General features: G+C 49.1%; 1 protein-coding gene across 1 annotated transcript; it reads left to right on the forward strand.

Moving 5' to 3' along the window:
- Positions 1-823: 823 nt before the first annotated feature.
- On the forward strand, positions 824-1,771 carry LOC144278054 (olfactory receptor 52R1-like). Its single transcript, XM_077839195.1, has one exon. The coding sequence runs from the start codon at positions 824-826 to the stop codon at positions 1,769-1,771; it is 948 nt and encodes a 315-aa protein (XP_077695321.1).
- Positions 1,772-13,688: the final 11,917 nt, after the last annotated feature.

Genomic DNA, 13,688 nt, shown 5'->3' on the forward strand with positions numbered 1-13,688 from the left:
CTCTTCAGGTCAGGGACTGGACAGTGCCCTAGCACAATGGGGTCTCCGTCTCAGGTGGGGCTTCTAGCCATGACCGCAGTAGAAAAATACGTCCGATTGTAAAGAAAAGACACCCAGCCACTGCTACAAGAAACAACACTACAAAGACTACAGCCTACGCTGATGAGAGACTCACTAACCAGCTCTGAAGCAGAACTTCTCTGACTAGCCCCCTTCTCCTGAGGCTTCCGGGGTTTGAATCCTGTTTTCTCCAGCTGGGGCTGGTTTTGCTAAATGGCAGCGCCTGCGTCTCCAGCAAGGCTTGGCTAATGTGGCCCGTTCAGGCGTTAGTAGTCCAGCAGCCACACTGATTTTTTTCACCCAGGTTTATGCATTTGCCTATTTGTCTTTCCTTTCCCTAGTTTTCTGGGACGGATCGAAAGGGGGAGACGGAATGCTGCACTGATTAACAAAGAAGAGAGGACACAAGGAAGAGTGTACTCCTCCCCATCACACTTTGGTCTTCTCACCCTCACGCCCCACAGAAAGCCAGAACAGGAAAGGGAACTGAATCTCAAAGTCGGGAAACAAACAAACCAGAAACCTCTCAACCAGTCTCCTGAGGAGACAGACCACGCTGCCGCAACCCCTAACTCCAGTGATTCTGGGCAAGTTGCTGTCCTGGGACTGGAGCTGGTATTTGGAACAGAGGAACTGGATCCAATATTCAGTAACTCACTAGCACCCCTGTTTCCGAGGAATTGAACCAGCCCTCATGGGTTCTTTGCAGCTTCTTTACAGGGTGAAAGCTCTCCCAGCTCAGGTAGGAGAAGAGCAACATGCTATGTTATGTCTGAACACCAGCACCCACTCCCACCCTGCCACCTTCCTCCTGGTCGGCATCCCAGGACTGCAGGAGGCCCAGTACTGGATAGCCTTTTCTTTCTTCATCATGTATGTCATTGCTGTCCTGGGAAATGTCATTGTTCTCTTCATTATATACAATGATCTGAGCCTGCATGAGCCTATGTACCTCTTCCTGGCCATGCTGGCAGTCACTGACCTGGTCCTGTCCACATCCACCCTGCCCAAAATGCTGAGCATCTTCTGGCTGGGCTCCAGGGAGATTGGGTTCCACGCCTGCCTCACCCAGATGTTCTTTGTCCACACCTTCTTGTCAGTGGAGTCGGGCATAGTCATGGCCATGTCCTTGGATCGGTATGTGGCCATCTGCTGCCCCCTCCGGCACTCCAGCATCCTGTCCATCCCAGCCATAGTGACAATGGGGAGCCTGGTGCTGGCACGTGGGGTCCTTCTGGTGAGCCCCTTCTCCCTCCTTGTCCGCAGGCTGCCCTTCTGCCAGCGCTGCCTCATCTCCCACTCATACTGCGAGCACATGGCCGTGGTGAAGCTGGTGTGTGGGGATGCTACAGTCAGTGTCATTTACGGCCTGTTCGTGGCTTTTATGGTGGGGGGGGTTGACCTGTTTGTCATCACTGTGTCCTATGCTATGATCCTCCAGGCCATACTGAGACTCCCGTGCACAGATACCCGTCTCAAGGCCTTCAGCACCTGTGCGTCCCACTTGTGTGTCATTCTGTCATTATACATCCCTGGCCTCTTTACGTTCCTCACCCACCGCTTTGGCCACAATGTCCCCGACCATGTCCACATCCTGGCAGCCAATCTCTACCTGCTGATGCCCCCCATGCTAAACCCTGTTGTGTATGGGGTGAAAAACAAACAGATCCGGGAAAGGGTTCTCCATATCTTCAATCAGAAAGGAATCTGAGCAGTGTGTGCCTGTCTAATTTAATCGAGGAATATAAAACATTCATCATCATGGCCTCTGACCCATTCATGATCTGCCATCACTCACAGTGGTATGTGATCATAGAGATGTCACTATGGACTCTGGGTAGGCTCCACTTTCCGTTCCTGCCCAAAGAAAGCATCTGGTCAGATCACCTCAGTAGTACCTCTGTAGTACTGGAATGTTATGGTAATAATGTGGCAGTATTAAATGTATTAATGTATGATATAATTATATGATTTGACCATATTCTGCCAGCCACCCTTTCTAAAAGGAGAAAGGAATGGCCTAGTGTGTCATTGGCAAAGATGAATCAGCCAGAATCATGTGTCTGAAGTTGATTTCAAGGCAGTAATAGACATTTAGGGTCACCACTTTGTTGTAGGTTTAAAATTAGCATTTTGAAATAAGTAAAAAAATGCAATGATTGTTTTCTCCTGCGTTGCAATTTGATGCTCTTGTTCAAATGTTCTGTGGAAATCAATCCTGTTTTGTGTATGAATGAGAAATGTGTGTGTTAGAAGATAAGTGTTAAGACCATCACTGGACCAGATGTTCTAGGAAAAAAACAAAACCAGACGTAAAGGTACCAGGAGATTGCAACACACCCCTATTGATATGTCAAGAAGAGCAGATTGTCTATTCTAAAAATAAGGCAAGCACCTATCAATCGGGACAAAATGGCTGTGATCAAAACCACCATGGGGTAACTCCCCGAGATACTAATAAAAAGATAAAATAAAGAATAAAAAATACAATTTAAGAAAACAAGCACTCGTCAAACAGCAATTGATTACAGTATGACAGTGCAAAACTCATTGGTCCCAATGAAGGAAGATCACTATATAAACAGGGTGCTTTGTCACGAAACTTTGGGTTTGTACTGCCAAAACTTCCCTGGAGCATTGTGTTGCGACCGACAGAACCCGGGTCCTCCCTACCCGTGATCATAGAATCATAGAATCATAGAATCATAGAATATCAGGGTTGGAAGGGACCCCTGAAGGTCATCTAGTCCAACCCCCTACGTGGCCACTATGTTGCTCCGGACTCTGGACTGGTAACTATAACATCGACTGGTGGGACAGTGTGCTTGTGTGTGTGTGTGTGATTGAATGCATATGTTAATTGTTGTATCTCCAATAAACGCGGTGTATTGCCTTTTCCCCTGAAAAAGATCCCATGTACTTCTTATAAGCATAAAATTTTTGGTGGAGAATTGCGAAAGGGGGAAGGCATGCACTGTGATTGTTGAAAATACTGCTAAATATTGCTAAAAGGTATACCATACGTATAAACTGATCAATCATTCAGGTGTGCACACTCCCGCTTGTAGAGATACTGGGCAATAGTGGGAGGATTAGAGTCCTTGGTGCTCCTACCCATCTGTCAGGGAAAACTATAGAGATATATAGATACATATAGATATAAACTGTTCGTACAAACTGTCTAGGTATATACACTCGTGGTTGTAGAGATACTGGGCCATTAAGGGGAGGATTAGAATCCTCGCTGCTCCTACCTGTCTGTCGGGAACAAAAAAGTTGCATAGGTGAATATACCCTCAGTCATTACAGGATTGAGCCCCAAAGGTGGGGGCTTAGCGTTCCCTCCCTTCTGCTCTGTCAGTCAAGGTTTTTAGTCGGTATAGACTGTTTGTGTTGTGTAAGTCCCAGAAGAAGCATGGGTATGGAAAAGTTATAAGAGTAAAATAAATTCATAAAGTAAATATGTTCAGGCGAAAAGAGTCCCCTAAAAAGAAAGCTGAAAAAAATTACCATTCATACAGAAAAATACTCCTTTTAAGAAAATTTTGCAAAAGTTTGGGCACGGCCCATGGACTGAACAAGCATTACCTGACGTCCTTACTGTAGCTGATTTGGAAGATAGATTGGAAAAAAATATCTGTTGGTCTACAGGCCTCAACCCCAATAAAAAGGGACTCGGCTGCAATTTGGCTATTGTGGGAAGCATGCAATGAGGCATTCCTCTGCTTGGCTAGCTGCCGAGAGGCGAACATCACACTGCATGAGAAACTTGGTGTATCTGAGCGAGAAACTGACAGATAGAAAATACTGGCCACCAGAGTCCAAAGCCAGTTGGACATTCTCAAAAATACCCTAAAAGAAGTTAAAATTAAAGAAAATGAGTTATCTGAACAAATAAAAAAAAATACAAAAAGAAAACTAGGTTTTGCAGGGAATGGTAAGGAAACAAATGTTGGAACAAGGTAGAGCCCCTGCCAATCACAACTGCTGTGAATCTAGTATTAAAATATCTCAAAACAAGGTTGGGGTTTGCCACCTGCCAAGTAGAGGTTGTGACGGCAGGAGAATGGGGCCAAGCCCAATATGGTGAGATCGCCAAATGGGAGGGAGAATGGGATCCTGGTGAAACTTGGCATGGAGATATATGGAATGAGCCCCAGGGATTGGAATCTATTGAACAAAACCCTATCACAGCCATATGACAAACTACAGTAACACCACCCACAGAGGGTAATGGAAATACAACTGTCACCACTGTCCTTGTATCAGCCACTGAGCTAGAAGCAATGGCTGATAATTTGGGGCCTCCTAAAGAGAAACAATTTCTCCAGATGGTGTTCTAATGTGTTTGTGCTCTCAGTAAGGGAAGAGCTGAATGCAATTGAAGTCCGCCACTTGATGAGTGTCTGTGCGGCTTCAGAGATTCGAGGGTCCTAGATAGGATTAGAGTCAACGAGAACAGTCACAATTTTGTAGCACAAGCCGTAGCCACAACCCAAGATCCCAATGAGCACCCCGAGAATTATTTAACCTGATGGGGTTTGATACAGGTAATGGCCGGCTTACCACCAGTGGGCAGCGTCACCACGCTGGATACAGTGGCATTCAGAGTACAATCCTAAAGAGACTGTGCTGCTTCCCTAACCCCTACTACTCCGGGAGACTTGGAATTTGGCAAGAGGGTCACCCAGCAACCTATGGGGAACTAAGAGGTTTGGTCCAACAAATAACTACCCATTGTGGACCGCAGCCCACTATAAAAAAGGAAAGAGATTCCTATGTAGCTGCATTAGAACCAGCTGTTGCATACACCAATGAGAGTGGCACAAAGGGAATCCCGGGACCCTGGGGAGGATACTCAAGGGGCCGTTCCCATGGAGAGGGAAACTGGGGGCGATGAGGAGATCAGTTATACCCAGACTTCTGGCAATATCAAATTGCCTCCTCCCAGCAATCAAATGAAGGAGGTGGGTTTACGGAAAATGAGGCTTGCCGGTTAGCCTGGCGAACACTAATGCAGCACGGGGCAAACCGAGAACAGTGGAATGGGGCCCCCACACAAGAACTAGTCAGGGAAGCCATGAGGTTGCAAACCCCACCTAAAGAGGTGGCTAACTTAACTCCGAGTGCACCACCCTCTTCTTCCTCACTGCAATGCCTCCTGGACCCGATCCCTTTTCTGGGGCAGGAATAGAGGGGCCCACTGAACGGGGAACCCCCACCACCAGTAGGGGCTCAGAGATGGCGGTTCATAGGCAGAGTCTTCTGGGATCCTGGGGGATGGCCTTGTGTGTACGTTCAGCAGGGTAGATATACCACTCCACTAGCTTTAATAGATACAGGAGCCACTGTATCTTTAATCAAAACAGCCCCAAAAGCAGAAAAAAAAATAAACAAGTAGCTTTAAAATCCTTTCAAGGGAAACCTCGTCTCGGGTGGGAATGGACCCAAGTCCCCTTTTTGGTACAAGGGTTTAAGACATTAGGTGGTTTGATCCACACTCCCGATATGCTTGATGAAATTATTCTGGGATCCAACTGGTTATTCAAAAACAATGTGGTAATTGATATGCCTAGAGGTACCCTTTGGAAGTTAGAAATTCACCCTCCCCATTCAGGAAAAGTTGGGCAGGATGCTATGTTAACAAAAGGGAGAGAGAGACCAGTAGCTGCACTTACCGCCCAACAAGCTGAAAAGCAGCGCTTGAACTAAACAAAAACCAGAATTGTGGTAAAAATAATGCTTGTGTTAAGATGGCTGGGGAATTTGTGCCTCCCCCAGATACAATATTCTTACCCGAGAGAGGCAGAGGCCCAATTGGTGCAAAGCATCCAGGAATTAGAGCAACAAGGGGTCATTCGAAAACCAGGTTCACCCTTTCACCCCCGTGTGACCAGCGCTGAAGGCAGAAGGACAATCCTGGTGTCTAACAATTCATTATAAAAGAATCAACAAGGGCACAATCCCTATGGCCCCTGTGGTGGCCGATATGACACATACAAAAAGTGCAAGTCACATCTAAATATTTCTGTTATTGATTTGGACAGCTGTTTCTTTGCCATTCCCCTACACCCGGACTCACAAGATCTGTTTGCCTTTACAATAAAGGATCAACAATGGACCTTTTGTTGGTTACCCCAGGGATATCACAAGAGCCTGGCTATTGCTCATTCAGTATGTTGTGGATATGGCAGATCAGTTGAGTCCACAAGAAAGGCCTTTTGTGTTTTCATATGTGGATGACACTTTGATATTTGGGGAAACTGAGGCACAAACTCAAACAGCAACGGAAAAAGTTTGGGCACTAATTCAGGAAACAGGGTTCAAAGTAGACTTAGACAAGGCTCAGCTGGTGCTACCTCAGGTTACATACCAGGGCATAGTCGTTGGACCAGAAGGGAGACACGTAGATCAAAGGAAGGGAAGGGCACCAGTAGAAATGCCGGCCCCTACCGACGCCCACGCTTTAAGAGTCCTGCTAGGAAGATTCAGTTTTCTCAGACCACACATTTGTACATACGCTGAAATCACTCACCCATTGTGGAAACTGCGAAAGAAAAAGAGGGAATGGGAATGGGGAAAAGAGCAGGACTCCACTTGAACCCTATTCAAAGAGAAGGCTCTCACAGCCCCAGCCCTGCATTTCCCTGATGAACCACAGCTTTGTGTTATTCATTTGGCGGCCAATAACACGGCCTTGGCTGCCACACTATCACAAAGCAATGAAGAGGGAAAGCTAGTGCCAGCAGCACAAAATTACAAGGAGCAAAAATGAATGTTAATCCCTGTGAACGTGAGTGCCTAGCAGCCGCCTGGGAGTACAATTTTTGAGCCACTCACAGGAACAGCCCCTATTACTATTCAAAGCACCCACAGTCCCCTCAAGTACATATTGTCAGGGAAATTAATGGCAGGTAAAGTCTCAAACACCCGAATGGCTCAATGGATGCTAATCTTAGTCAACAGAGGGGTGACCACAGAAATGGTGTCCAAGCCGGATATGCTCACACATGCCCTGATTAAGAAAGGAAAGTGACATGAATGTTCAGATGTCACTCTGATGGGCAGGATCCCCTGGGAGGCTAATATGACGGGGAAAGGAGTCCAGGAGAGCTGGCTGTATTTTAAAGAAGCATTACTGAGGGTGCAGGAACAAACCATCCCCAGGTGCAGAAAGCATAGCAAATATGGCAGGTGACCAGCTTGGCTTAACAGTGAAATCTTTGGTGAGATTAACACAAAAAGGAAGCTTACAAGAAGTGGAAACTTGGACAGATGACTAGGGAGGAGTTTAAAAATACTGCTTGAGCATGCAGGGGTATAAACAGGAAGGTCAAAACTCAACTGGAGCTACAGCTAGTAAGGGAGGAGAAGGGTAACAAGAAGAGTTTCTACAGGTATGTTACCAACAAGAAAAAGGTCAGGGAAGTGTGGGACCCTGCATGAATGGGAGGCAACCTAGTGACAGATGATGTGGAAAAAGCTGAAGTACTCAAGGTTTTTTTTGGTTCGATCTTCACAGACAAGGTCAGCCCCCAGACTGCTGCACTGCGCAACACAGTATGGGGAGGAGGTGAGCAGCCCTCAGTGGTGAAAGAACAGGTTAAGGACTATTTACAAAAAAATCAACATGCACAAATCCATGGGTCCAGATCTAATGCATCTGAAGGTGCAGAAGAAATTGGCTGATGTGATTGCAGAGCCATTGGCCATTATTTCTGAAAAATTGTGGTGACTGGGGGAGGTCCCGGACTATTGTAAAAAGTCAAATATAGTGCCCCTCTTTGAAAAAGGGAAGAAGAAGAACCCCGGAAAATACAGATCATTCAACCTCACCTCAGTCAGGGTAACAAGAAGCGTTTCTTCCGGTATGTTATCAACATTACTGAATGAGGGAGGCAACCTAGTAACAGAGGATGTGGAAAAAGCTAATGTACTCAATGATTTTTTTGCCTCTGTCTTCACGGACAAGGTCAGCTCCCAGACTACTGCACTGGGCAACACAGCATGGGAAGGAGGTGACCAGCCCTCTGTGGAGAGAGAAGTGGTTCGGGACTATTTAGAAAAGCTGGTTGAGCACAAGTCCACGGGGCCGGATGCGCTGCATCCGAGAGTGCTGAAGGAATTGGCGGACGCGATTGCAGAATCATTGGCCATTATCTTTGAAAACTCATTGGGATCGTGAGAGATCCCGGATGACTAGAAAAAGGCTAATGTAGTGTCCATCTTTAAAAAAGGGAAAAAGGAGGATCTGGGAACTACAGGCCAGTCAGCCTGACCTCAGTCCCCGGAAAAATCATGGAGCAGGTCCTCAAGGAATCAATTCGGAAGCACTTGGAGGAGAGGAAAGTGATCAGGAACAGTCAGCATGGATTCACCAAGGGCAAGTCATGCCTGACTAATCTAATTGACTTCTATGATGAGATAACTTGTTCTGTGGATGAGGGGGAAGCAGTGGACGTGTTATTCCTTGACTTTAGCAAAGCTTTTGACACAGTCTCCCACAGTATTTTTGCCAGCAAGTTAAAGAAGTATGGGCTGGATGAGTGGACTGTAAGGTGGATAGAAAGCTGGCTAGATTGTCGGGCTCAACGGGTAGTGATCAATGGCTCCATGTCTAGTTGGCAGCTGGTATCTAGTGGAGTGCCCCAAGGGTCGGTCCTGGGGCCAGTTTTGTTCAATTTCTTTATTAATGATCTGGAGGATGGCATGGATTGCACCCTCAGCAAGTCTGCAGATGACACTAAACTGGGAGGAGTGGTAGATACGCTGGAGGGTAGGGATAGGAGACGGGGGGGACGTAGACAAATTAGAGGATTGGGCCAAAAGAAATCTGATGAGGTTCAACAAGGACAAATGAAGAGTCCTGCACTTAGGACAGAAGAATCCCATGTAACGCTACAGACTAGGGACCGAATGGCTAGGCAGCAGTTCTGCAGAAAAGGACCTGGGGGTGACAGTGGACGAGAAGCTGGATATGAGTCAGCAGTGTGCCCTTGTTGCCAAGAAGTCTAACAGCATTTTGGCCTGTATAAGTAGGGACATTGCCAGCAGATTGAGGGATGTGATCGTTCCCCTCTATTCGACATTGGTGAGGCCACATCTGGAGTACTGCATCCAGTTTTTAGCAGGGGTGCAGGCTCTGGGCTGGGTTAGGGGGTTGAGGTGTGTTCGGGGTCAGGATCATAGAATCATAGAATATCAGGGCTGGAAGGGACCTCAGGAGGTCATCTAGTCCAACCCCCTGCTCAAAGCAGGACAAATCCCCAACTAAATCATCCCAGCCAGGGCTTTGTCAAGCCTGACCTTAAAAATATCTAAGGGAGGAGATTCCACCACCTCCCTAGGAAATGCATTCCAGTGTCTCACCACCCTCCTAGTGAAAAAGTTTTTCCTAATATCCAACCTAAACCTCCTCCACTGCAACTTGAGACCATTACTCCTTGTCCTGTCATCCGCTACCACTGAGAATAGTCTAGATCCATCCTCCTTGGAACCCCCTTTCAGGTAGTTGAAAGCAGCTATCAAATCCCCCCTCATTCTTCTCTTCCGCAGACTAAACAATCCCAGTTCTCTCAGCCTCTCCTCATAAGTCATGTGTTCCAGTCCCCTAATCATTTCTGTTGCCCTCCGCTGGACTCTTTCCAATTTTTTCACATCCTTCTTGTAGTGTGGGGCCCAAAACTGGATAAGGCCTTACCAGTGTCGAATAGAGGGGAACGATCACGTCCCTCGATCTGCTGGCAATGCCCCTACTTATACATCCCAAAATGCCATTGGCCTTCTTGGGAAAAAGGGCCCACTGTTGACTCATATCCAGCTTCTCGTCCACTGTAACCCCTAGGTCCTTTTCCGCAGAACTGCTGCCGAGCCATTCGGCCCCTAGTCTGTAGCGGTGCATTGGATTCTTCCGTCCTAAGTGCAGGACTCTGCACTTGTCCTTGTTGAACCTCATCAGATTTCTTTTGGCCCAACCCTCTCATTTGTCTAGGGCCCTCTGTATCCTGTCCCTACCCTCCAGCGTATCTTCCTCTCCTCCCAGTTTAGGAATGGTGGTGCTTACTTCAGCTGGCTCCCAAAAGCGACTGGCACATCCCTCTGGCAACAGCCCCTAGGTGGAGGTGTAAGGGGGTTTCTGCGCCCTGCCCTTTCTGGCAGACACCACCCCCACAGCTCCCATTGGCCTCAATTCCCAGCCAATGGGAGCTGCACCATTGATGCTCGGGGTGGGGGCAGTGTGTGGAGACCCTCTGAGGCCCCCTGGAGGCTGCAGGGATGAATCCACTGCTTCTGGAAGTGGAACTGAGCCAGGGCAGGTAGGGAGCCTGCCTTAGCCCTGCTGTGCCGCCGGAATTTTAGTGCCTAGAATCTCCCAGTTTGGCTGCAGTAGCCTCCAGGAGACAGAGCCTTTTACTGGGAGACTCCCGGTGAAACCGGGGTGGTTGACAACCCGAGTTTGCATTGAGGTCCCTGGGGAAAGGACGGTCTGCAGCTGTATGTCTCACAGCACCTCACACAAGGAGGCCCTGATCTTGGCTGGGCCCGTGTAAATGACAAGTGACAACAATGTTCTGGAGCAGTGAAAAGTTGAAGCCGTGTTGTTCTGCAGACCCAGACAAGTGTGTTTATTAGCCCTGCTGCTCAGCAAGGCTGAGGTGGGTTTCCACAGTGGCAGGTGACTGACCTGTTTGGATCCTGGGCCCTGTGGCCCTGGCATTGCGTGCATGGCCCTTGCTCCCCAGACACTGACCTGGCCTGTGGGCCTTCATGCTGGTTCATGGAGGTGGTTCATGGAGGTTCATGGAGGTGGAGCACCCTCTGCCGGATCCCCTCGGTTCTCACCGCAGCCTGCAGTTCCCCGCACTGAACATGTAGGGGACCTCTGCTGTCCCCGGCCACACCCGCAGCTTTATTCAAGGTTGGCAGCACCTCCGCAAAGAACAGGTTCCCACAGGCCATGGCCACGGAGTCCCTTAAGGCCAGGTCTGCCCCTTCTGCCCCACCCAATGGGCCTGAGGCTTTAAAGATGAGCCGCAGGAGGGCAGAAGGGCAAGTCCTGCATGGGGCATGTGAGCGCAGACAGAGGGTTCACCTGGGCACCGGCTGCGTGAGGCGCAGCTAGCTGGGGGCTCTGCTTTGAAAGGGAACCAGCTGCTCACGGGAGGGGAAAGCTCTGCACAGCAGGAGAGCGGCTCTGTGTGTGGCTTCCTCTAGCGGAGAAGGCCTGGTCTGGGAAGCTGGTCTGGCTCTGAGGACAGAGGCAGATTCTCCGGGGGCTTGGATCTCTCCCTGCCTGTTTGACGTTTGCACTGGGCCTTGGGGTGTTGCCTTCTCCCCACTGGGGCTATTCCTGTTCTCGTTAAGCTCCTGCGAGCAAGACTCATCAGGGGAGCTCAGGCAGAGAAGTATAATCACACACACACCCCAAGGAGGAAGGCAGGCAGGGAATGGCTTGGGCAGCTGAGTCCCAGTCCCCTGCTGAGGTGCCTGTCTCTGATCTGTCCCAGCACCAATGAGGTGGGTGGCCTGACTAGTGAGGACACTAGCTAATGCAAAGGGCACCCCCCCTTGGCTCTCCCCTTGTCCTCCCTGCCTCTCCCCCTGCATCTCCCCTGGGTCCGTTCATCTCCATCTCTCGTGTCTGTCCCAGTCCTGGCTTGGGAGCTCTCTGGGCAGGGACTGTTTGGGCGTTGCTGTCTAGTACAGCACCCTGAGCAATGCATCCGGCTGCCCAGCACAGGAACAGCAGCAAGCAGAGCCCTGGTGCCCAAACTCCCAGCAGGAAATTCCCAGCTGCCCACGCACCAAATAGCAGCTCTCAACAAGAGCATGTCGGGTGGGGAAGCTACCAGAGGGAGCTATCCCCTGCACGGCTGCTCCTACCCTCACTGAACAAGCCACCTGCTTCAGCACGGTGAGCTCCTGCAACTACAGCTCTGTACCAAAACCATCCTGGAACTGGCCCCTCATCTCCCCTCACCACCACCACCAATCAAGGATTGGGGAGGGACATAAGAACCACATGCCGGCAGATCATTGCCCCGGCATAAGCTCCCAGTGCAAGGCTGTGGCAAAACAGGGCACATGCCACCCTTGGGTGTACAAATGGGGACTATCAATTAGAAGTCAGGAAATGGTCTCACCTTTGTGCACAGCCCTGGGAAGAAAGCTACTAGCATACTGCGTCCTCTTCTGGTGTCTGCGCTTCACTAAGGATGAGGAAACACTGGAGAGAGGTCCAAGGAGCGGGCCCCAAAAAGGATCCCAGGGCTGGAAGCCTGACGCTGAGAGGTTAGAAGAGCTGGTTACTCCGCTTGCTGAAAAGAAGCGTGAGAAGTGGTTTGATCCCTGGATATAGGTATGGACACGTGGACAAGAGATCTTAGCGTGGGGCGCTCCTCAGCCAGGCTGACAAAGGCAGAACAAGATCCTAGGGCTGGAAGTTAAAGTTAAATAAATTCAACCTTGAAAAAAAAAATGCAAGTACCTAGCAGTGAGGGGGGTTAGACATTGTCCAGCTCACCCGGGACAGGGGCCACTCACCATAGCTTGGAGTCTTTCAGCTGAGATTTGATAGTTTTCTATATAAAGTCTAAAACTCAGATGCTTTAATGCAGCATCTGGGAGTAATTCTATGGCCTGTGTGTGTGTGCGGGGGGTGCGGCTGGAAGGTCATGGGGGTCCCTTGGAATCTGTGAGCCCCCCGGTTCATCCCCTCCCTCCCTGGGCTGAGGGGAGAACAGGAAGCCCTTCATTGCCCTCGCCATGTTCCTAACGCAGCTCTGCATTAAGACAATGGCTATAATCAAATCTCAGGTTTCAAATCTTCAGACAAGTGCCTGCTTGGGGTCAGGACAGAATGTTTTCCCCCACAGACAATTGGACATATGTATTCTGGGGTAGTTGTTTTTATATCTTCCTCTAAAACATCAGGGATTGGCCACTGCTGGAGAAGGGACACTGGACGGGGCGACCCAGTGCTGTAGGGTGGAACAGAGAATCCATTTACTTAGATGCCTGGCTGGTGGGTCTGGTAACGTGCTCAGGGTCTAATTGGTTGCCAGATTTGTGCCGTTAAAGGGTCTGACAAGGTCAAGATGGTACAGCTCTGGAGTCCTAGGTGGGGGGATCTGGGGGGAACTGGCTGGAGCCTCTGTATTGTTAGTTCTGGATAGTGAAAGCTTTCACATAACTGCACCTGGGTGTGTCCCTCCTGTGTATGGCTGTGTAAGTGCAAGACCTGGAGAGGACTGCAGAGTGTCACAGCCTCACAATCTGAGAGGGGGCCGAGAATAGTATGCCAAAAGGGCTTGGCCGTACCTCAGTTTCAGTTTGCATCCCAGGGAAGTCCATCACACCCACCCAACGAAGAGGCCCTGTTAGAGCGTGAGTCCATTTCCCTCTTGTCATGTGGTCCATTATTAACAGAGAAAGCTTCCTTATGGTGGTTATGGCAGGAAAGTCAGGACTTCTTGGTTCTGTCTGTCTGGCTTTGCTCAAGTCTCCAATTCCCATGTCTCAGTTTACCTATCTGTATAATGGGGATATGTTCATAGAGACTTTCCCTTCCTAGGTGTTTTGAAAATCCTTCAATGAAGGTGATACTGAGTATGATGATAATTACTGTT

This window comes from Eretmochelys imbricata, chromosome 1 (genome assembly GCF_965152235.1).
Source record: "Eretmochelys imbricata isolate rEreImb1 chromosome 1, rEreImb1.hap1, whole genome shotgun sequence".
In the NCBI taxonomy this organism is placed as follows: Eukaryota; Metazoa; Chordata; order Testudines; family Cheloniidae; genus Eretmochelys; species Eretmochelys imbricata.